This window comes from Uloborus diversus, chromosome 3 (assembly GCF_026930045.1).
Source record: "Uloborus diversus isolate 005 chromosome 3, Udiv.v.3.1, whole genome shotgun sequence".
In the NCBI taxonomy this organism is placed as follows: domain Eukaryota; kingdom Metazoa; phylum Arthropoda; class Arachnida; order Araneae; family Uloboridae; genus Uloborus; species Uloborus diversus.
This window is the reverse complement of record NC_072733.1, coordinates 159,897,562-159,922,573: the sequence shown is the minus strand read 5'-3', so window position 1 is coordinate 159,922,573 and position 25,012 is coordinate 159,897,562. Positions and strand designations below refer to the sequence as shown.

Sequence of the window (25,012 nt, the reverse complement as noted above, 5' to 3'; positions counted from 1 at the left end):
TTTACTAAGCCCCCCCCGACACAAACACATAAAAATCCTTGCTATATCTATATTATTAGAATAAATTGCTAAAATATTTATTCACCAAGATGGCCTATGGCTTTTCTCTGTTGCAGATGCTTATGTAATAGGTTTTGCAGCCCCCCCCCCCCCATAAAATGTTGAATTTAATAATCTAGATATATCGAAAATATCGATATTTGGAGAGCGATATATCCTGGTATTAAAATTCGGATATCGCCCAGCCCTATTGCACAATGCACAGTAATTATAATACATGCTGCCCCCTTTTGTCCCAAACTTATTATGTATATAAATATTGTGTACATACACGTAATGTGTATATATATTGCCCATCAAAACACTTTTTTCTTCTTGGAAAAAAAGTTCAGGTATTTTTTCATGGAGTCACAATCACCCCTGCTTGCAGTCCTCGGCTGGGATGACGGAGCTGGCGGTGTATTTCATGTATTTCTGCCTTAGCCCTGGCTATAGCATTGTAACTTACTGAAAATATTATATTAATTGTTCCAACTTTTCTTAGAAATTTCTAACCAACAATTTTTTCATTGCCATTTGCATACTTTTTCTGCTTTAAAAAATGCATTAACTTATTGCATCTTATTTCGTGATATTTTTTAGCTGGTATGTATAAAATTGCAGTTTCTTCTTTATTTAATACTCAAACATTTTTACATTATTTAAAGAATCAATGGTCAAGTTGAAAAGCAAGTATATGTTGACTTTGATAATAAATAATAGATTTTTCTAGTACAATACCCGTTTTAAGTCAAATAATTGTTGTGAGTCTGAAGAACTTCATGCATAGGAAACTTTTCAGAATTGAGGAAAGTTTTAAAAAATCAATTTTAAGTTTTTTTTTTTTAAAGAAAAATTTAAAGCAAGTGTGCATTGTGAGCAGTTAGTAGAATTTAATAAAAAAATTTGACACTACTGAATAAAAGAAGAAAATCAATTTACAATTAAGATTTTCCCAAGTGACTGACATTGGAAAATCAAAATTTCATTTTTATAATCTCTTTGTCATGGTATTGTTGAAAACTAAAGCAGTGAAGGATTATCATAAATCACATAAAAAGTACATTAATACAATGGAGCCAAATTTTCTTTTAACCCTAGGCCTACACAGTTGCATAACTAGGGGTTGGCAGGAGTGGCTCTCGCCAGGGGCGCAGCAGCCGGGTCAGCATTTCAACTGATTAAAAAATAAAGAATACAAAAAAAAAAAAAAAATCGGAGGTTTTTTTTTTTTTTTTTGATTATAGAATTTGAAAAATGATTTTAAAAAATTGAAAAAAAAAAACTTACAAGAAAAAAGATCGTATATGTAATCTACTGAGAAGAAACATTGAGCATCATTAAAAACAATTCTAAAAAAGGAAATAAGAAAAAAAAATCGCTACAACCGGGGGGGATCATTACATTCGAGGTTCGTTATAGCAGGATTCGGTTGCATAAACAAATTTTTCTACTCCTCTCCCCCCAAAGGGCTGGCCTGTTACCACATAAAAAATACTGTTAAATTCTTCACTCTCTTGTAATTTTTACTTTAAAGTTTTTTTATGTTCAGCATCATAATTTCGAATGTTTTTAATTAAGAAACATATCTTCTCTAAAAATATGAAAGTTGACATTATTCAATGATGGACAGTATTCAGCCAAGATTGCATTCTGGCTCTCTCAGCCCTCTATTTGGAGGACCAAGGGGTGGAAATTGTTGCCTTTATGTTATAAAATTAAAAGTTTTAATGGATATCAACAATGTGCAAATCTGTACAGTTTGGAATGCTAGTAACAAATGTGATGAAAAGCAAAAAAAAAGTGTTAAATGTATCGATGAAAAGAGATTTAAGTTTTCATCCTTCAATTGCCTCTCATTTCAGTAATGTTGTACTAAAAAATTTATAACAGAATGCTTTAATACGCTAAAATTATTTTTTTTAATTACATTTGAGGCAGTGAGATACAAAGGGATGTAAGTGTCGAAATAAAAAAAAAAAGAGATTACCTATAGAACCTCCCCTGTGTTTTGGGACGTTATTAGTAGCCTTGTTAGATGCTGTATACAGCATGATTTAAAAAAAAGTTCAATGAAAGCTTACCTAGACTCTGAACTTTAGATGTGTTCCAAAGAACACATCTGTTAATTTTTTCCCTAACTTTTTAAGTCCACTTACCTCTCTTGGCTTCTCACCGCCTCACTTATCCCCAATGCTGTGGCGCAGCCTCGGGAGGGGTTTTTGGGGTTAAAACCGCTCCCAGAAGCACATTCATTTCCTTCGTTAAAATCAAGGAAAAAAAGCAGAGTATTTGAGCTTGTCCAAGCGGAATAGATTTCAACAAAATATCTTACTACTTTTAATGATCAGGAAGCAGTCAGAAATTACTTTTCAATTCTTAAATATTAAAGTTGTATTTCATGATGAGTACCCCACTTCCTCACTAGTATAAGATAGCTAAAATGGTGTCAATAAAGCTCTATAGGGTATCACAAGGGTGCCTATATCAGAACCCGAAGAGTTCCTATTTTCCTACTTTTTAGAGCTATCTCCTTATTTTCCTACTTTTTCCTTTTTTTCCCTACTTTTTCTTTCTTTAGTATAGCACTTCTAGTTGTACATAGATTCTTATTTTACAATGCCGCACTGATAATTTTCTGCATGTTTTGATTTTGAAAAGCAAAAGAAACAAACGGATCCTGAGCTTTTCATTGAATGACTACAATAACTTCTGGAAGGAACGCCACGGCGTTTGCTTGTTTAAAAATTAAATTTTCGCTACTTTTTTGCCGTAGCAGCGTTTATGATAGACTTTTCTTTTTATCACCCCGACTTCAGTCCTACTGTTTTAACGAAACAATAAAGACGTAGATATTGGCATATTCTGATGCAGTTATATATTATTTACCCGTCAATTAGAAGCTTTGATTAAAGTGAATGGCCAACTGTTTAAAAAGTGCGAGAAAAGCCGAATTTCCTATTCGCCAATGGAGCTCTATTTAAACAGAAAAGCAATATAAAACCTTAAACGGAACGTCAGAAGCAAAAAATGAAAAACCTGTTCACTGTACATAGTTTATTGATGTTAGTACAAAGTAAAAGCGACAGATAACAGAAAATCGCAAAAACGGACCACTTCAAAAATAATCGAGGAAACTTAACTTTTTTCATACATAAATATGATTATTATTCATGCTAAATTGTAAACATGATTATAAAATTTCATTTTCTTTCCTTGCAAGGAGTATTTGCAAACAAAAAGGCAAAACGTTCCTGATTTTTGGAGGAAAATTGGAATTCAATTTAAATGCGAAATTTCGTTTTTATTTCTTCACATTTTAAAAGTTGGGGGAATAAAGCCACAAGCAAATATGTACTGTATTTTTTAATATTTTTGAAGGGTATTTTCTACTCTGATATAACATCAATATCAAGGAGTTGCTCATCATTATTAAGTGCTGCATTTCTGAACATTTAAAATTTTTTTGACAAACTCTTAACTCTTTCGGGGTGCGGCAATTATACCGCTGCAGCATATTTACTGCAAGTTATTGTACTCAGGGTGCCTGATCAAAAGGGGGGGAGGGGGAGAAAGATATATATGCAGGCATTTGATGCCAGGTGCTCTCCGCACACTCTCAATTTCGTGAACAATTTCTGAAAGAATATTATTGTTGTATGATGAGGATTGAGAGAAACTGAAGAGAAACCTTCTCTTTAATGCATCGAGAAACATTAGAAACTGATCTTTGTCTTCGATAAAAATGGTATGTTTACCATGATGCATGGATTTTTCCTTTTTTTTTCTGTGACAAAAATTTTGGAACAAGAAGGAGATAAAAAATCATCAAACCAATAAAACAATATTCGTTTTTATTGCTTGATTAAAATTAAAACTTACCCGTCATTTTGATTTTTTCCCCCCGAAAGTGGCTAGCAAAAGATGTATACTGAATGCAAATTTTATCTGAAAACTACAAAAACCGCACAAACTTGTGTAGTTAAGCATTAATTTTCCAATATCAACGAGGGGAGACATTGACCCCACTGACCCCCATAAATGACGTGCCTGAAACAAAAATTTATGTTGAATGCTAAAAATACATAACATAATACAAACCCTTTAGTTTACTTATTTCGTTATTTATTTAGTTTAATTATTTTATTATAACTTTTATGTCTCATATTTAAGAACAAATTTATTTTAGATCTGCACTTTCAGTCTTTTCCTTTTTTTTTTTCAAATTCAAACATCTGCCCATTTTTATGCAAGTCAGCTGCTGATCATTTTTAACTAAAACTAATTTAATATTTTGCTTTGCTTTTTGTATCATAGTTTATGACAACAGGAGCTGAAAGTGTTAGTATTTTCAAATGATAAATGGATGCTCTTGAAAAAATGTTTTCGTTTTTGACAAAACAAATCTTTAAAAAAAAATATATAGTTTTATTGCATCAAAATAGGGGTTTTATTATTATTGTTTTTTTGTGATTGCTATATTGCATTTTATTCTATCACACTTAAAAATTTTATTGCTGTATTGTTGAAAGGTGTTTCTTTGTTTGGATTTTATTTTCATATTTTGTAATTAATATCTTTGTTTCCACCACTTTATTTTTCATACTGATGATAGTCAGCTTGTCTCTTTCGTTTTGTTTTTGCGACTTGGTCTTTCATTTAATCCCTTCAATACTTCAAAAGTACTGTTAGTTTATTTGTCAGACAGTTTTAAAGCAAAAATACCTTTAGTTTATTTTACATTAGAAATAAAATTTATGCTAAACATGTTTCCTCTTGACGTGTGTGTAATTCTTTCTCTTCCTATTTTTTCCTTCTTTTTAAAGTGATTTTGTTCCTACTTTTTAAATTTTTGATTCCTTATTTCCTACTTTTTTTCCCCAAAAAACTATTTCGGGGTCTGCTATATGCATATTTTAAGGAGCGGGGGGGGGGGGGGGGCTCGGATATTTTCTCCATGGTTTAGCAGGATATTTTCCCCATAGAAACAGATTTCAATACTGATTAGGTTAAGCTGATGTATGATGGTTTTAGTTATTTCAATTTCTTTTTCTCATGCCCTACTTAAAATTTAGTTTTAATGCAGTAGAATTAGGTCCTGTCTTAAAAAAAAAACGTAATCCAAAGAACACATCTGTTCATTTTTTCCTCAACTTTTTAAGTCTACTTACCTCCCTTGGCTTCTCACCATTTATCCTCAATGCTGTGGCACAGCCTCGGGAGGGGTTTTGGGGTTAAAACCCCTCCCAGAAGCACATTCATTTCCTCCGTTTCAATCAAGGGAAAAAAAGCAGAGTATTTGAGCTTGTCCAAGTGGAATAGGTTTCAACAAAATATCTTGCTACTTTTAATGATCAAGAAGCAGTCAGAAATTATTTTTCAATTCTTAAATATTAAAGTTGTATTTCATGATGAGCACCCCACGTCCTCACTGGTATAAGATAGCTAAAATGGTGTCAATAAAGCTCTACAGGGTATCACAAGGGTGCCCATATGCAAAATTTAAAGGGGGGGGGGCTCTGATATTTTCTCCATGGTCTAGCAGGATATTTTCCCCATAGAAACTGATTTCAGTACAGATTAGAGTTAGTAAAATTTGACATTTTTAATAACTTATTCGTTAATTGCTGGAGAAGAAATGTTTTTACATTTTTGCAAAGAAAAAAGTACTAAAAGCAAGGACAAGTTACAAGGGGGGGGGGCTTGAGCCCCCTCTTGCCTCCCCCCCCCATATGGGCGCCCTCGGGGTATCATGGGTTCTCTCAGCACTTCCATCACTGCACAAATCCTTTTTAGCAGGGTTGTAGTTTTGGCCAGACAAAACTGATTTTATCCAGGCCACTGGCTAAAACCGGTTTAAAGCCGGCCAAAACTGGATTTAACCACCATAGAACTGGCCAAAACTAAATTACATGAAAATACACTTCTAATTTGTATGTATGTGAGAGATATGTGTTTTGCAACTAATAAATGGCAATTCCATGGTGTCGGACGTAAAAAATGAAGAAAAATTTCTCAGTTTTAATTCCATTTACCAAATATAAACTGTTCCAGAATGATCAAATTTATTTACAAGATACTTACTACATCCCACTGAATAAAAAATCATGTTAGTTTTTCAAAATAGATCCCTAAAGTATAAATGAAAAAAATTTAAAGAGTTGGTGTGGGACGTAAACACACAAATAGTAAAATTGATGGTTCAATTAAAAATGATTAAAAGTCTGTGAATTGGCTTACATTTTAATTTTAAAAACAGCATAATTCTGAAGTACACTTATAATTGAAGCATATATTACAGTTTTCAAATGATATTATAAGGAATAAAATTATTTTAAAAAATATTTTTAGCTTGGTGTCGGACGTAAATTTTCGGTGTCGGACGTAAATTGTTCATATTTGATGTAAACTATTGCTCTGAAATGTAAATACATAACAATGATTACAGTTATAAATATGTAAATTATAGGTTACATATGCTGAAACAAAATTTACCAAGTAAATTCAAAAGTAGGGTTGATTGGGGGAAGTAGGTCACGCCCCGAAAACTGAAATATTCATATGGTTTTTATACTTTTTTACATTGATCATGTCATGGTTCATAATAGTGATAAATTTTGCATATATTTGGGTTAAGTGGAATTTTTTTCTAGGTCAGAGAACTTAGTCAAAAAAAAAAAAAATCTGAACAATATTTTTTGGCGAGTTTAAGCAGCATTTTTCAAAGAAGTGTTTCTCGGTTAGCATTTATTTTTTTTATGATCATAAAACATTCATGTACAGTTTAACTTAAAGTGCATACTGCAGTCAGAATTTTTGAGTAAAATATTAAAAACTGTTTTAGACAGGGTTGGCAAGTTTTTGCCGGGCGGAAAAAAAACATGGAAAAAACCACTGTTTTTACCGCCCGGCAAAAATAGGTTTTTGCCAGTTTTTGCCAAAGTGGCAAAAATAGATTTTGTGTTAACTTATGGACAGTTTTTTTCCCTTTTATATAAAAGTAAAAGCAGGAAAAGATTTTGATAAAATTTTAATTATTTTTATAGTTTAAAAAAATTTAAGGTTTAACTTACTTTCAAAGTAATGGAGCATTTTTAATTTTAAATTTTTAAACATTAACATAGAATTTCAGTTTGTAATATCTAAGACAAATAATTAACTTACAATGAAAATGTAATTAGCTTATTTATTATAGCATTTTTTACAGAATACTAAATATCTATATAAAGTATACTTAATCAAGATGCAACTATAAAATAAAAGAAATAAAAGTAATTAAAAAGCAAAATACACATTTCTTTAGATTGAAATCAGGGGTCTGGCCAGAGGACATTTGGGTCCGTTAACGGACCCTTCATAAAAATCCGATCAACCAAAACGGACCTTTCACAAAATCCCGATCAAACAAAACAGACCTTTCACGAAATCCCGATCAAACAAAAAGGACTTTTCACAAAATTCTGATAAACAAGATCGGATCTGTCACAAATTGTTTATTGAAAGAGCAAACCTGAAAGCAAAATAACGCATATTTCTGTGTATAAACCGATAATTTTTGGAACCTTTTTTAAAGTCAAATTAGAGGAATTAGCTAATACAAAATCGGCTAATTTAAAAAAAAAAAAAAAAAAAAAATGGCACTCTTGCGATGCTCTTGCAAGCGATAAATAATTGCTACTGCCAAATAAATATAATGGCTGTTTGTTTTATCACAGCTAATTAGCGGCGGTGTTGTAAACTTTTCTGAAAAGGCATTGGTAAGCACTTTTCTCCGCTCATGATTTAATAAACAATAATAATATATATCTGCGAAATGAACTTAGAACTGCAAAGGAATAGTAAGGATGAGGGAAAAATATGATCGCTTCAGATAGGGTTACCAACTTCAAAATTATCACCACTTAGCCTCTGGCGTTGAACCTTTATAATGACTTGATTAGGAAATATTCTCATCATTTTGCCCAGCTTTTCAATATTTGCATTTTTGCGGTGCGGTGCGATGTTTAATTGTTATTTTGGGAGAAAATTATATGGGTTTTGATTTTTCGATGCTAACAAGGATGATTAACTTTAAATAAACTCTTTTAATTACCGTTTTTTTTTCTTTAGATGTCTACATTTTGAAAGATGCAATCTTTTAACATCCGATATGAGAATCATATTTTTGTTCTTTTTTTCAAGCTAACTTCGCTTTATTAGCATTCAAATAAATGAAAAGTCTCTTTATTTCTGTTAGAACTCTCATTTCAAGTTTTTAAAGCAAAATTCCATTTTCTGTTATGAGTCAAAAATTAAAGTGCTGAATAGATGGTTTGTTTTATTTTTATTTTTTGGGTCAACTGTGTCCACAGATATTAATGATATGTTTATCATAGGACTCTAAAATGCAATTTTAAAATAATTTTATCAAAAACATTTCTTTAACAAGCCGTTTTTATACTTTTGATGCCTTCACTTTGAGAATTGCGATCTCTTTGCATCCGCTATGGGAATCCGATTTTACGAAATTTTGATGATTATTACGCTTTGTTAAGAGGTAAACAATTGAAATATCTTTTTATTTTTGTTAAAATCACGGAATTTATAAGTTTTAAACGAAATTCTTTGCTTTTTAAGAATGTCTTGGGTCAAAAAGTTGAATGCTGAACCCTATTCTGAATTTTATTTTATTTATTCATATTTTTGTTACAATTATTTTAAGTACTGTACAGAAATATATCTAGTATAATTTAACATAATGAATGTAGAATGGTAGATAAATATTGATACTTGAAGCAGCGATGCCCCCCCCCCCTCCCGCCAAATATCAGAAAAAAAATCCAGAATGATTTTATCGATCATTCTGGATTTTTTTTTCTGATTTTAGAAGAGGAAAACACTCAACTTTAAGTTTAATTGATGCCGTTTGTGCCATCTCTAAATTCTAAAATTTTGTTTTGACAAAAAAAAATTTTTTTTTTGCGAAATTTTTTGATTTTTCACAAAATTAATTCATTTTTCACAAAATTATTTGATTTTTCACAAAAAACGCACCCTGTGAAAAATCCTGGACAGACCCCTGGAAATATCACTTAAATCATCATAGTCTGATACCATCTTCATAATCATTTCCTTCCTCATACCAAAGAATTCATGTGAGTCATCACACTAAACAACACATTGGCATTAAACCCACAGGGGTAACTTCTTACTGGTAATTGATAAAAGGTTTTGCCATTTTCTGTAGAGTGAATATAGAATGCACATATTGATCAGCTTTTTTTTTCTTTTTAAATTCTTCTCTTGGCTATCCATTTTCCCAGTAAGTGAGAAAAAGTGAATTATTTCTTTAGTGAGGAAAAGTTAATATTTTTCTATATTCAAGTAAATATTCTGTTATTAATTAAATAGCTTAAAAATTTTAGTGGGATCAAAAAAAAGTGATTAATTAAATATATATATATATATATTCACAATTAGACTTCAATTTTTTTATTAATTTACTAAGCTTAAGTAAACATTCTTTGTTTTAGCATTGAAGGAATTGGCTCTTTCTGAAAAAATTGTTTTAGCAGACAGTTAAAATCTTAAGTTTTGCAATCCCAACATTTGTTTTTTATTTATTTTTCACCTTATAAATTAGAAGTAACATGGAGAGACGTAACTAAAATATTGAAGTGCATTATTTATATTATATTGTCACTATTTCTTGATTAACAATATAATGCTACTTTATTTGCAATTAGGTTTTTGCCATTTTTTTCCATTTTTGCCATGGTTTTTTCCACTGTCCCGGCAAAAATACCTTTTTGCCGGCAAAAAACCCAACCCTGGTTTTAGAGGAGGGGCCCCACTTACCCCGTAAAATTTTGCTATAAGACGTCCCCACACTATGGGGTAAGTAGTCCCCCGCCCCTAACAGTGAGGATTTGAAAATCAAAAGCAACTTTGATGAAATATTTGTATTACTGAAATACAAGACAACTATGATGACTTAATAGGAATTGATAGTTCAGCTACAAAAGCTGGTGATTAGTTATTTGTGAAACTTACATGAAAGAAAAAAACATGAAGATTTATATGGGTTGAATTTTGATAATGGTTCTTCCTTAGCCAACTTTACATATAAATGGTTATTCATCTCAATTCATAATATTAGCATGAGTATTTTGGAAAAAACAGAATTTCTTCGAGAGTTTCCAAATATGGTTTGAAATTACTCAAGATGTTGACCTTGGTTTAACCTGCTGTAACTTATTTATAACTGAAGTGATCAAATTTTAGACAGGCATTTCAAAATATACAACTCTTTACCTTTAAAATGACACCTCATTTGTTTACATATTTTAATTTTAAAAATTTGATCATCTGGTTGACCTTATCAAGGAATTGCCCTAAATCTGTTAGTTGGAAGTTTTTTAATTAAGCACAACAATTTTAGTTAATTAAATATAATTTTAGTGAGGTAATTTACATTATTATAAGAGTAGCAGTGAACAAATTTCAACTTTCTTCAAAATTAATAACTGAAATTGCTCACAACTAAAACAAAAGACATAAGGAATACAAAACAGCCTGTAACATAAATATAGTAAATTTTCAGTAGTGTTGCTTTTTAATTTTCAAAAGTGTTTCCTCCCTGTACCTTTAGTTTTGTTTAAAAAAAAATGCCTATATATGTTTCTAAAAGTTTTTTTAATTTCTCTCATTAATTCTTCAAAATTATTTGAAATACTTTCAAATACTTTGTACATTTGTGTGTGAGAATTAAAATCTGTCTCTTCTACTTACAATATTTCACTCTATTTTTTTAATGTTACTGCATATTTTTCATGTAACCTTATCTTCTAAACATGCTGTAATTTCCTCAAAATGTAAAACATACTAGATAAATAATGAAAGATGATTGATTATGCTTTGTTTTGCATTTCTTTTTAATAAATTATTTGGTTTTCATTTAAAATTTGATAATTATCTAAGTGGCCAAAACTGGATAAAACTGATTTCATCCCGGCCGGTTTAAAACGGTTTTATCCATGGTTAAAACCACCACTGGTCGAAACTCTTACAACCCTGCGCTTTAGAGACATCTAGAGAGAGAAGCCTACGGCACCGGATTTTCTGACGCTCTTAACCAATTCTTATCGAAAGATCGAAACCGTTATTAGCTAGCATTTGACATTCATAAAGACATGAATGTATTTGAGAAGGAGGTTTTAAATGATCTCGTGAAAAACACACAAAAAATGAACATAAGATTAAAGTAAAACTAATAATAAATATTCTGTACTTTTTTCCACTTTCTTTGTTTCATAGTGATATCAATACATATTATTAATTGTTTTTAAGCAGTTACTTTGAATGAATAATTACTAATCTGTAGAAATTCTTTGATATTTAATTACGCATTGTAAATGAATAGGAAAGAAAGCAGCAATTTTCGATTTTGAAAATCCCTCCCAGAAAAATTTTCTGGCTGTGCCACTGCCTCAATGTATTGGTTAAAAGCTGGAATTCTGGAACTAACAAATTTTCCCAAACAGTAAAATTTTGAAAGTTGAAAAAAAAAAAACGATAGTTTTAAATGCTTCTATAATGGGGGATTTTTCTCGCATTTTGAATAAATTATTTTCATAGGTATCTATCGAAACACTAGATCAATGCAACTGTTAAATTCGTCTAATTTATTTGTACTTAGTGTGTAAGGCATTTCCTAAAATATGACAAGCACTAGAATATTATGCTTCAAGAGTAGTATGTGACATTAATTTCTACCCAAATATTTGAAGCAAAATTTGTGTGGGAAATGTTTAATTTTTCCTTTAATATTGGTAGAATAGCCTTTTATTTTAATTTTTGGGTATTGTCAGTTCTTAATCACGCTTGGTACATATTTTATCAACCCACTGAAGGGATGAAAGGCTGGGTCCACCATACTTGACCCTGGTCTGCAATAAGGAAGTGCGAACTGCTACTCATGAGCCACTGAACTTCTTATAATTATATTAAGTTTGTTTTAATTATCAATTGACTTAACATTTTTAACTGTGCACTCTTTGATTTCAACTTTCAACGAATTTGCATGTTCTCATTTTGTGTAATTGTGCAATAGTTTTGAATTTATCATTTCTTACTTTACGCTTCCCTTTTTTAAATTCAGAAATGGAGCAACCAAAATATGCCTGTACCAATGTTGTGTCTACTAATCAAACATCAGGAAATATGAGCAGATATGAATTACTTCACTGGATCAATGAAACTTTGGGTTTGCAAATAAAAAAAATTGAATCTCTTTGTTCAGGTAAGCTAATGTATGATGGTTTTAGTCATTTCAATTTCTTTTTCTTATGCCCTATTTAAAATTTAGTTTAAATGCAGTAGAATTAGGTCCTGTCTTAAAAAAAACGTAATCCAAAGAACACATCTGTTCATTTTTTAGGAAATTAAACGATTGTTCTTTTAGTAGTCTCTTATGAGGAAAAGTTTGTAAGTAGATTGATATTCTTTCATACAAGACATCAGTTAAGCCATGGGTCTCTAACCTTTTTGGCTTAAGGGCCACATTGTAAATTTTTGAAGGGCAAAACGTGCCAGCAATCCAATATTTCAGTGCCGATGTTTTAGTTGCTACAAGCACTCCACTTCCCCCCCTCCCCTGTCACCCATGATTTTTTTTTTATTTTCTAATTTTTTCCAAGTAGCCAAAGTGTAGCTAGGATTCACATTAGGAAGGGGTAAGCAACAGGGGTACAACATCCGAAAAATGCAATTTTAAACTATCTTTGGTGATTTCAAGGAAGAAAATGACAGTTAACTCTGCTCTAAGAAGAAACAGTTGTCCCACTCTAGATATGATCATGCTTAGTAGTGGTTTTTGAGATTTTCTTGGCTTAGTTTTCTTTTTAAATGCTTTAAAATAAATATATTATGATTTTTAAAAATTGTTTTCAGTTTGTAAGCTTCCCGCAGGCCGGATTTGGCCCAAGAGCCGTAGGTTGGAGATCCCCGAGTTAACCTATTCCAGTGTGGTGGTCACAAAAGGACACCAATTAAAAGATTTAAAAAAAAAAATCTCTATAATCACAAATTGCTGCAGAATTGGTATTTTGATCTCTTTAACGATCATGGATGGCAGCAGTACAAAAATGACTATTTTTGCTGTCTCAATTTCTTGTTCTATATTTTTGCTCTGTGACTTGTAGAAGAAAGGGTTAAAAATAAGGAGAACAAATCAGACTTAGGATGTGCACTTGCTTTTTTCTGTTAATGATGTGTCGTTCATGAACAAACAAGTCTTTAAAACTGAATACTTAAGATGAACAGTTCAGTAAAATCTCCTAAAAAGTGAACAACTGCTCTTTTCAACGACAAACAGTTCATGACATTGTATGAATGTACTTACATTTTTTCTCAATTACTACTATCATCTTCAAGTTTTTAACTCTTAATCTGTCTCAAGTTCCATTAGTCTCAATGCTGTATAATATATTCATTTCAAACCATTTTTAATTGCTGCTTTTGTCATCACTTCTCTTGAACCATTGTAGCTCATTTGCATTTTTTCAAATGTGTCCATTAGTAGTATTTTGTGTAACTTATTTGGGCTACTAACAAAGTTTTTGGATTTTTTTACCCCATGCACTTGTTAAAATCCTTCTTACACTTTCTGTTGCCAGAAATAGTTCCACAATTGCTTTTTATCTCTTTTCTGGTGGTTCTTTTGTCTTATAACACAGTGCTTCTTGTGAGTAGAATTAACTATTTATATGTAAATTGTAAAATGGTAGTTGTGTGTGTGCAAATAATCAATTTAATCTGTTAAAAGTACAAGTTTTTTTTTTAGAAAAACATTCATCAAAATCTACATTACTTCAAAAACATTTTTAACCATGGCAAATGCTCGTACTTTTAAAACGAAAACACAAGCCCACACAGGGGGGGGGGGGGGCTAGCATTGTAGAAGATTATCTTTAACGGGCAAGAATTCTACACATGGAGTAGCCAGCTCGATCCCTGGGCTAGAATCCTAAGAAAGCAAAAAACAAAATCACATCTTATCTAAGCATTATAACGCATTTATAAGTTTTAAAACTTGTATTGACTAGTTAGCGAACTTATCTTAATTTTAAAAGTAAGTTGAATGAATTTATCTATTGTATGAAATAAATTTAAAAAGTAATTAATATCTATAAATTTTTAAAGATTTAAAGTTTGATTTAAATAAAAAAAAATTGGATTTAAATTTAAAAAAACTTTTAAATTAAAAAACAAAAAAATCAACCTTGTTTTAAACTCATTTATTTTGAAGTTAGCTAAAATTTGAGCTGTGCTTTAATCAAGAGAGCTTGCTATTAGATTCACACTAATCATAAAAATACATTGTTTGCACAATTAAGATAATTACCAAGTTAAAAGTGATCAGACCAGTTTTGTTTTAAAAAAATCGCCCTCTACACATTTTATGTGTAACTTAGCTTCGTCTTTCAGTTAATCTATTTGCACTATTTGCTCGCAGATGTGTGTAATCTGTTTGGAATGATGAGTAATCTTTTTACTTCCTTTTACAAAAAAGGAAGTATTGTATTCGCGAAAGCTTTCACTCAAAAATCGGCCTTAATTTCCATTTTTCTCGCCCCCGAATGAATGTTGAATTTTTTTCTACACAACCACACGTGGATCAAAGTCTAAGAATGTATAGACACCCGAAATATCCATTCTGACGATCCCCAAATTAACTACAACGAATTTTCTCATGACGTCTGTGTGTATGTGTGTATTGTTCTCACCTAACTCAAAATCGGTATGTCCTAGAAAGTTAAAGGGGAGATAAATACGTAGACTCCTAGTGGGGTCTAGTTATTTATCTCCCCTTTTGGTTGCATTCGGATGTTCCAAAGGGGGGGGGGGGGGTTCTTTTACACCTTTTACATTGTTAATTTCAATGCAAACTCAAGTGGTGTTATAATTTGGCAAACACTTGGCAATGTATCGGCAAGCTTTTGGTCGCCAACTTGGCGACAAATTTGGCGGGTTTTTTAAATTTTTTTTATCTATTTCGAGTTTACCTTTAAATCACAGAACTGCCAATGTTAGGAAAATTTATCTGTATAAAATGTTTTCTTTGTTTCGATTCACAACAAACTTAGGGTGAAAATATTTAAAGTGTTTCTTTGCATACTCCGAGGCACTATTATCATTAAATTGGACTAAAAAGAAGTCATGTGAGGCATACATCAGCTTGTTTTAGCTGTAGTTTAAATGTTATTGATATTTTTTTTCAAGTTATTGCATACACTGGTATCTTTTTTTAAACCTATTTTACAGATTATCCAGTTAGGGTAGACCAACTAGTGAATGAACAGCTAAGCACAATTTCAGTTTTAAAAAATCCTAATAATTTTAAATTCCATATTATACAGATCGTGATAGTTAAGACATTTTAATTGATCTATGTAAATGTCTCAAAAAAATCCCAGAAACCTAAATGGTACCGCTTCCGACTTTTTTAGGTGTTTAAAGAAAAAAATGGCACAATGATCCAGTGAATGAACACCTCCAACTAGTAAATGAACACAAATTGGTCCAGTAAATGAACATGAAATTTTGATTCAAAAAGAAACTAAGTTTCTTTGAGATCTATCTATATAACTATCTATATCTATTTATCTATATAACTATCTATCTATCTATATCTATCTTTTTATATCTATCCATCTATCTATATATCTTTCTATCTACTAATCTATTTACCAATTTTTCGATATATATATCTATGTATCCATCTGTCTATATATCTGTCGGTTAATCTAAAAACATATTTTTCTACCTAAACATCTATCAGTCTATCTCTTTGTCTATTTATCTATGCACTTATCTATTTTTCTATCTATCTACTTATCTATATCTAGCCACTATCTATCTATCTCACTACTTATTTATATCTAGCTATCTATCTATTTATCTATCTATTTATCTATCTACTTTATATTATCTACTTATTTATCTATATATCTATTTATCTATCTACTTAATTATATATCTATCTAACTATCTGTCTATACATCTAAATATCTACCAATCTATTGTCTTAATATATCTATCTGCTTAGATAAGCAGATGTCTACCTGTCAATCTATCTACCTGTCTATCAGTCTACCTATCTATCTCTTTATCAGTCTATCTACTTAACTATATCTATCTATCAACCTATCACCTATCTATCTATAAACCACTACCTATCTATTCTATCTCTATATTTTTCTACATATATATCTATTTACCTCTTACTTTTAATATATCTATCTCTATATCTTCCTCTATCTATTTATATATCTATATACAAGCATACATACATATCTACCTATCTATTCTCTCTGTATAGATATTTCTATTTCTCTATCTAACTATCTACCTGCCTATCTATCAAGGGAGATAAAGATATAGATAGATGTAGATACGTAGATATATAATAAGATTGTACATGCAGATAGGTAGAAATCTAGACAGAGAGATATAGGTAGATAGATAGCGAGAGCGGTAAAATAGATAGGTAGATATGTAGGTAGGTAGGGTAATATACAGATTGAGATATAGATAGATAAAACTCAGTAAAAAGTGCATTGTTTGCGAAGACAAAAATCAAGAAATTATAAAATATATAATGAAAATACATAAATAAATAAGCACATAAAACTATCTGTGTTACAAAAAGGTACAAAAATGAAAATATCTCAAAGAAACTTAAAATTTATTTTTAAATCAAAAGAAATTTTGCCAGTGTTCATTCACTGGGTTTTCGCAATTTTTCGTACCCAGTGACTGAACACCCCTCTACGTGAAAATCTACGCATTCTGCATTGACTGAAACAATTTAAATTCATAGCCTAAATATGTATAATTAATTTTTCTTTTGTAGAGTTGAAAAATAAAATTTATTAATAGAAATAATATTTATGAAAATAATTGATAACTCGAAACCAGACTTATTATTTTGAAAGAGAAAAAAAACTATTCACAGCAGTAAAAATTTCAAATTTTTTTCAGGAAAAAAATGCATATCCAAATTAACCAATCGGGTGTCAGATAGCTTAGAATATCAATAAAGAATGCTTTTGTAGTGAGTTTATTTAGAAAAAAAAATTGGAAGCTTATTTTTTTTTAAAAATGACGCGCTGTTCATTCACTGGGTGGTGTTCACTCGCTGGTCAGTCTATTCTACCATGTCACCCTATTCCACTCATAATCTCGAGTTTACTGTATTGTTTTCTTTTTTCTCTTATTTATCATGTTCTTTTCATTTTAGGTGCTGTTTATGCTCAATTCATGGACAGATTATTCCCTGGTTAGTTTTTTTTTAATAAGTACATTATGTATCTTCAATTTTTTATTTTCTCTTGAGCTTATATTACTTTTGTATTTGCTTAATGTGCTTGACTCCTACCCTTTCCCAATCAATTTGAGTGAGATTTAAAATGCTGATGTTAAGACCAAAATTTATTTCATTGTTTCTTTACTACTTTGTAAAAGTCAGTATAATAGTCTTGATAAATTGTCTTCTATTTAACTGGATCTCTGCTTGAACCGGCCATAATTAAAGAATGAATATTAATAAACCATTTGTAAAATAAAATTTAAAAGCTTATGGCACAGTTACAATACATAATTGTAATAATTATGTATTATAATTATGAAATAAAAATTAACTTAAAACAAGGAAAATATGCATGTTGTTATAAGATCATCAGGAGTCTGGCCAGAGGAAATTTGGGTTTGTTAAGGGACCCTTCACAAAAATCCGATAAACCGGGACCTTTCACCAAATCCCGATTAACCAAAATGGACCTTTCACAAAATGCTGATAAACTAAAACTGATCTTTCACAAATTGTTTATTGAAAGAGCAAATCTCGAATCAAAATAACGCATATAAAAACGATAATTTTTGGAACCTTTTTCAAAATTGCAATAGAGGGATCAGCATATATAAAATCTGCTAATTTTGCAAAAAAAAGCACTCCTGCAATGCTCCAGTAAGCGATAAATAACTACTACGGCCAAATTAATGTAATGCTTGTTTGTTTTTTTGAAAGAAATTAACAGCTGAAAGTCAGTTTGGTTTATAATTTTGCTTGTTAGTTTTGTGCTGCGGTGTTGTTGTAAACTTCTCTGAAAAAGTGTCAACCTTCTCTGAAAAGGCGTCGTAAGCACTTTTCTTCTGTTCATGATTTAATAAACAATAATATACAGCAAAATGAATTTAGAACTGCAAAGGATAGTAGGGGTGGGGGGAAAATGATAGCTTCAGATAGGGTTACCAATTTCAAACTTATCTCCACTTAGCTTCTGGCGGTGCTATGCTTGACTTTTATTTTGGGAGAAAGTTATATGGGTTTGATTTTTCGATGCTAAAAAGGAGAATTAACTTTAAATAAACTCTTTTATTTCCCATTTGTTTCTTTAGATGCCTACATTTTGAAAAATAATCTTTTTACATCCGGTATGAAAATCATATTTTGTTCTTTTTTCAAGGTAACTTCCATTTATTAGGATGCAAATAAATAAAAAGTCTCTTTATTTTTGTAACAGCTCTTATTTCAAGTTTTAAAAGTGAAATTCCATTTTCTTTTATGAGTCAAAAATTAAAATGCTGAATCGATGGTTTATTTTTTTATTTTGCTTCAACTGTGTCCAGATATTAATGATGTTTGTCATAGGACTCTAAAATGCAATTCTAAAATAATTTTATTAAAAATATTTCTTTTGCAAGCCATTTTTATACTTTTGATGCCTTCACTTTGAGGATTGCGATCTCTTTGCATATGCTGTGGGCATCGGATTTTTCGAATTTTCGACGTTTAGTACGCTTTGTTAAAAGGTAAACAAATAAAATCTTTTTTATCTTTGTAAGTATGGAATTTATAAGTTTTAAACTAAATTCTGTGCTTATTAACAGTGTCTTGGGTCAAAAAATAAAATGTTGAACCCATGCCTGAATTTTCTTACAATTATTTTAAAAACATGTTACATTTCTAGTATTTAACGTGATGTAGAATGGTAGATAAATATTGATACTTGAGGGGTGCCCATCTCCAAGAGAGTGATGCCCCCCCCCCCTCCCCCAATACTAGTAAAACATTCAAAAAAATATTCTCAACAGAAAAGAGGAAAAGCACTCAACTTTAAGTGTCAATGATGCAGTTTGCACCATCTCAAAATTCTGAAACTTTGTTTTTACAAAAAAAATTTTTTTTTTTGTAAAATTATTTGATTTTTCACAAAAAAACGGATCCTGTGAAAAATCTTAAACAGACCCCTGATCTTAGAAATCCACTCTCATTGGAAGGATCAAGTCCAAGACTTTCTGAACTAAGTAGAATGGATTGTTTTCAAATTGAAAAAGGCCAAAAAAAGAAGGAACCTGTATGCGCAATGTCTGGTTCAAAAAATATCCTTTCCTACTTCAAGTAATTATGGGCATCATTCTTTCCTCTCAATGAAACAAAAAGGAGGAGAAGGGTCACTGACATTGCCCATGACGATGGCTAGGACTTCAACGTCTATTTATTCCGTCATATTGTTTAAAGCAGGTGTTGTCTACCTTTCAGGCTATGATCCACCTTTGAGTTGTAAAAGTTTTGAATAAAAGGCATTTGAAGTTCAGACTTCGTAGGCTTTCATTGAAATATTTTTCTAAATCATGCAGTATAGCAGTATCTACCAAGGGCTACTAGGACTATCTCTTGCCCCAAAGCGGAAGACTAATTCTTCTATCATTTGTTCTGGTTATCCGCAAATTTTTAACTTTGTCACTTATATACTTTTGCCCTTCTCTGGCTCGTATATCATCAATACAGGTACTGCAATCAGAATTAGAAACTGAAGCTCCTTACTAAAGGAAAATATTGCATATGTATTTAAAACTACTTTTTAAATATGCTATTATTAGGGCACATGAATTCAAATAATCAATGAACTAAAAACAAATTAATTTCGGTTACCTATGTGAGGTTGGCATATGTAATATCAATCACTTTCACAAAATCAACGGGAGGGTTGCCACTGTATGGCCTTGACAAGGTTTTGAATATTGGGTTGTTGACTGCAACAAAACACAACTCGGGTCACTTTCAGTCCCTTGCTCAATATTTTGACTAATTGAATGCTATTGCTGAAAATTCAAATTCAGAGGGATAAATAGATTGAAACTGCTCTAAAAACATAAAAGCGATGTCAACAAAACATTGACATATGTTTGAAATACACTGCCAGCTCAGTCAATTCCAGCCGAGGACTGCAGTTTTGTGCTTATTAGCACTCATCAGCCCGGCTTAAGAAGTGTCTGAGCTGGAGGTGGAAAACCTCTAAGGGAAGCCAAGAGTGCCAAACAAACTGGTAGCTAATATAGAATTAGCACTGACCAGACGAGTGACCGAAGCAATGGTTCGGTTCAACTCAAAGATTGAAGGCAAGGCATGGTAATTTCAGTAAGTTACCGCCCTCTTTTGGCACTCTTGGCTTCCTTAAGAGATTTTCCACTTCTAGCTCAGCCATTTCCTAATCTGGGCTTATGAGTGCTAATCAGCACGAAACTGCAGTCCTCGGCTGGAATTGATTGAGCTGGCAGTGTATTTCAAATATTTCTGCCTTAGCCCTGCCGGTAACTTACTGAAATTGACGTATGGGTTTTTTCACTCTGTTTTTATGCATTCATGCCTCACTTGAAATTGTTTTGTGCTGCACTGGGGGGGGGGGGGGCAACCCCCCCCCCCATTTAGAGAGTAAATGCATTGGAAATGGCATTATTGATATGATGAAGTATCCTATTGTGAGTAATAGTAAAGCTCTCCTGAAGTAGCGCTGGAAATGTTTGGCATTGCGAATAATTGAAGTCTTGGTTAACAAGTAATTATTTTATTGAGGGTTAATAACTGTAAATCAAAAACCAACATATATGTAATTAAAAGGGATTAAAAACATATCACTGGTAAAACTACAAATAATATCTTAAGTGAAACTCCCTAAGTAAGAAACCGCTATTTCTAAATTGGCCGCTTGCCGAAAAAGGCACTCTTCGATGGCCGTGCTCAGAAGAGCAAATGCTGCTCAGCAAGCGGCAGTGAAAATGAAGAAGTTGCGATCCATCCCCAGCGTTCTGCTTATATAGGGCAAAAACGGCAAAAAGTGCTAAAATGTTTTTAAACTCTCCATTTGTTTATTTGCACAGGCATGTAATTAAAGAGTTTTTTAAATTTGTTTGGACTCGGGATCCCAAGTTCCCAGGTTTACTCAGCTAATTCTTTTTCAGGGTCTTTCTATAGACCCTTGATGACTAATATTAATTTCAAAGATTCCATAAGAGTACTTTTTTTTTTGTAGTATTTTGAAAAAAATTACCTTGAATTCTCTAGTTTTCGCGTGCTGATCAAAACCAATTTTCGGATTGAATATTTCATTATTCAATTTTTCCGTCCTATTACTATCCTTGGACATGAGGGAAATTAAGTATATCCGCCTTTAATATGAACAAAAATTATAGACTGATTAAAAGCATTTTTTTTTTAAATTCCCGCACTCATGGTTCTTCACCGTCTAAAGGTTCCCTTTAGCTTTGTAGTGGACGTGGAGCTCTAAAATTCCAGTTCTGATTGCCTTAGAGGTGATTCTGTGCAAATTTATTAATCCTCGATTGGTTTACTATAGGGAAAAAAACCTTTTTAAGAGCTTTTTGGTGTTTTCGCCCACTGCGGCAGAGCAATGCCATGCAGCACTTCCCAAGTACACAAGCTGTCGAAATATCTCTATGATAGCTGCTCCATTGCTTCGGGAGATTGCGTCATTTTTCTGCTAAGTCACATTTTGGCAAACTCATTTATGAATCATCACGTTGTTCCGATGATCCGACGATAGGAAGTTTATCGATCCAATTCAAACGTCTGTTATAGGACAACTTGCTAATCATTTTAAGAGCCATTTTTTTTAAAGCTGGACAAAGTGAATGGGTGCCTGATAGTTGACACCTTCTTTTTTCCTGAAACTTTCAGGATATTTTACTAGTATGGCGATAAGAAAAAGTGAAGCTTCTTTCCTCTCTAATTTGACTTGTTGGCCCTCCAGTGGAGGTCAAAGTTTAGGGTCAAGACAAAAAAGAGCTAAATATATGATTACTTTGCTTCAAAAGCAGTGAGTGATCCAGGCCAATTCTTTTAAATGATACTACTTGATACTAGGTACATGCTAGCATAGATATTTTAGTGGCTCACTCATGGCTTTGAGGGCAAAGATCAATTAAAACTGCTGTTTTTTTACTTTTTTTGCATTGTTTAGGCCCAGATATATGCTAAAGCCGTGAGTAACCCTCTGAAATAAGTATATGATTAACTACTCACCACAGTATAGTGCTAAGAAAGATATAAAATAGCTTTTGTTTCTCTTGGCTTTAGTAGTTTAACGGTCTTAAAATCGATGATTTTTTTAAAAATGCCCAAGTTTAAAGGTCAATAACTAATCGCGACAGATCAACAACTTTGGGACACACTGTAGTTATAGTCTGAGTGGTGTAGTTTAAGGTCCAGGTTAGAAACCCATGGCAACTAATCAACTTTTTTGATTTCGTGGTCTCAAAGTTGATAATTTGAAACAAAAAGTATCACAATTTTAGGTCAATTACTGTAAAATGCTTGAGTCAAAAACTTTGAGCAAGAGCTGTAATTATGCTCTATGTGGTGTAGTTTTAGTCTCATGTCAGAAAACCATGAGATTTAATAATCTAACTTAATTAAACGGTTTAAAAAATGTTGATTTTAGTATAAAAGAGCATTTTTTCACGAGTTCATATGTGTGCTACTCAAAATCTAATAGCCCAAGCTCGCATAAATACTAGAACGAATCAACAGCTAAATGTACTTTAAGCTCCCAAAATTTCATGCTTCCAATGTGATAAAATTTTGTTTAACCTTGACTACAACATAGCAATTCTTCACACAAAGCTGATCTGCCATTTCGGAGCACTATATTTTAGAGATCCTAGGTACTCGGGATTCAGATCTTCGAAGCTGAAAATTTTCATAGGTTAGTTTCAAAGACATCTCTACACCTCTATAAAATTTCATCCCTATTTGGGGATGATTGAAGAGGAACAATTTCAGAAATTTAGTCACCTACCGGATACAAACAACTCGGGGCCTACAAATAACTTATAGGATACGGCTCTGTTTATGATCCTCATTTGACAACCGTCAGCAGTGCATAAAGGCCCTCTTTACGTTTTTATTGAAGTCTTATCTTCTCCTCTGTCCAGATCCCATCTCTTTTAATACTGCTGTAGAATCTCGGGTAATAAGGATTACATGATTGCAAGGCGAAATTACGATTATTGGAATTTAGATTAGTTATGAATATGCAAGAAACAGTTGATTAAAATTATGATTAACAAGATTACGAGTCTCATTGCCTGATTATGATTACACAAAAATGTAATTGGTTACACAGATTACGATTACTCCAAGCCTTATATATACAGTAGGCGCCGCTTAATGTGATCACTTTGGGACAAATACAATTTGATAACAATAACCAAAAAGAATCCAGGAAACACAAAATAATGATTTTTTTCCAATTAAGGTGCATTTATTTTGGCAACCTCAAATTAAAATCACAATGACTCAACTGAACGCAGTTTTAAATTATTAAATTAACAGAATGGAAATATCTGAATTATAAAAAGTTAAAGCTAAATTGTGCAATTTTTAATCACATAGTAATAGGTGAAAGTAAAATATGACCGTTTTCCCTGACATTCGTAAACCAGTTTCATAGCACATTCAGCTTTTCTATCTTTTCCAGCATGGTTTTGCTTGTTGTTTATATTTTAATTTAACTTTGCCTTGTTTTCAATCTCGACACAATTCTTTAATAGTTTACAAAGTAATGGCAACAATGGAGGTCCTACATCAATGCCTGCAACATGTCCAGCAACTGAATTTCTTTTAGGTACAAAAGGTTTTCTTAGGGTTTTTCTCTGTTGTCACTGGGGGGCGAACTTTCTGTAGCTTCATTCCTAGAAAAATTTTGAACTGTTATTGAAAACCACAAAATTCTACAGAGAAAGTTAGTCTCGTCAGGGTTTGCCTATGTATTTCTGTTAATTGAGGAACAAAATCGGGGAAAAAATTGAAAGTTGATGAAAAAGTGATAACAACAAACAAAGACGCTGATTACAATATCTGACTTTTTTAACGTGTCTAAACATACAAGTGTTCTGGGACTTCGGCATTCTGATAACATTAAGCGAATGATAACATTAACCGTGATCACATTAAGCAGCACCTACTGTGTGTATATTTATATATATATATATATATATATATATATATACACATGGTGTATAGTGTTTACAGACTTTCCAGGCAGATAGAGTACACCTAGACGATGGGAGATCGCATAGCAATGTATGGTTAGAAGGAAAATAATAAAGAAAAATATAAGATATATTGTAATATAAGAGGAAAAGACATGTTTGTTATTTCTAATCCAGAAAAAATGCTGGTAAGTTTTTGTCTGGTGTACACAATAGACATCGTTACGTAAACCGAAGCGTCAGATGACTTTGCATGCGCACACGCGTTTTTTGTTGCGGCACTCGCTTTTGCGTTCAATCTTCAATGTGCCAGAGATGGGAGACATGCATCATGGCCCGATGTCGTAATTTCAAGCACCTACTTTGATGACAATCATTGGCTCCTTCATGTTCTTTGTTATTAGTTTTTTGTTTTACTAAGGATAATAAACATGTTTTCTTCTCTTGTTTGTGTCTTTTTTTGGTGATTTGTGTCGTCACTAGCGCACCAGGAAAGTATCTGACCAATCATCATGCATTGCAATGTGATTTCTCATCATCTAGGTGTACTCTATCTGCCCTGAAAGTCTGTAAACGTTGTACTGTTACGCCCTATATATATATATACAAATTACCTTAAGTTCAACTTCAAGTGCTTTTC

The 25,012-nt window shown here is 31.9% G+C and overlaps 1 protein-coding gene across 2 annotated transcripts in view; it reads left to right on the top strand.

Annotated features, from left to right (window-relative positions):
- The window catches only part of LOC129218393 (microtubule-associated protein RP/EB family member 1-like), a 138,017-nt gene that overhangs the window by 70,173 nt on the left and 42,832 nt on the right, over positions 1-25,012 (top strand). For both annotated transcript variants that reach the window (XM_054852642.1, XM_054852641.1), the window contains exons 2-3: positions 12,179-12,319; positions 17,321-17,359. In XM_054852642.1, the coding sequence (XP_054708617.1) occupies positions 12,181-12,319; positions 17,321-17,359 (178 nt within the window). In that variant the 5' untranslated portion in view covers positions 12,179-12,180. The remainder of the gene's footprint in view (positions 1-12,178; positions 12,320-17,320; positions 17,360-25,012) is intronic.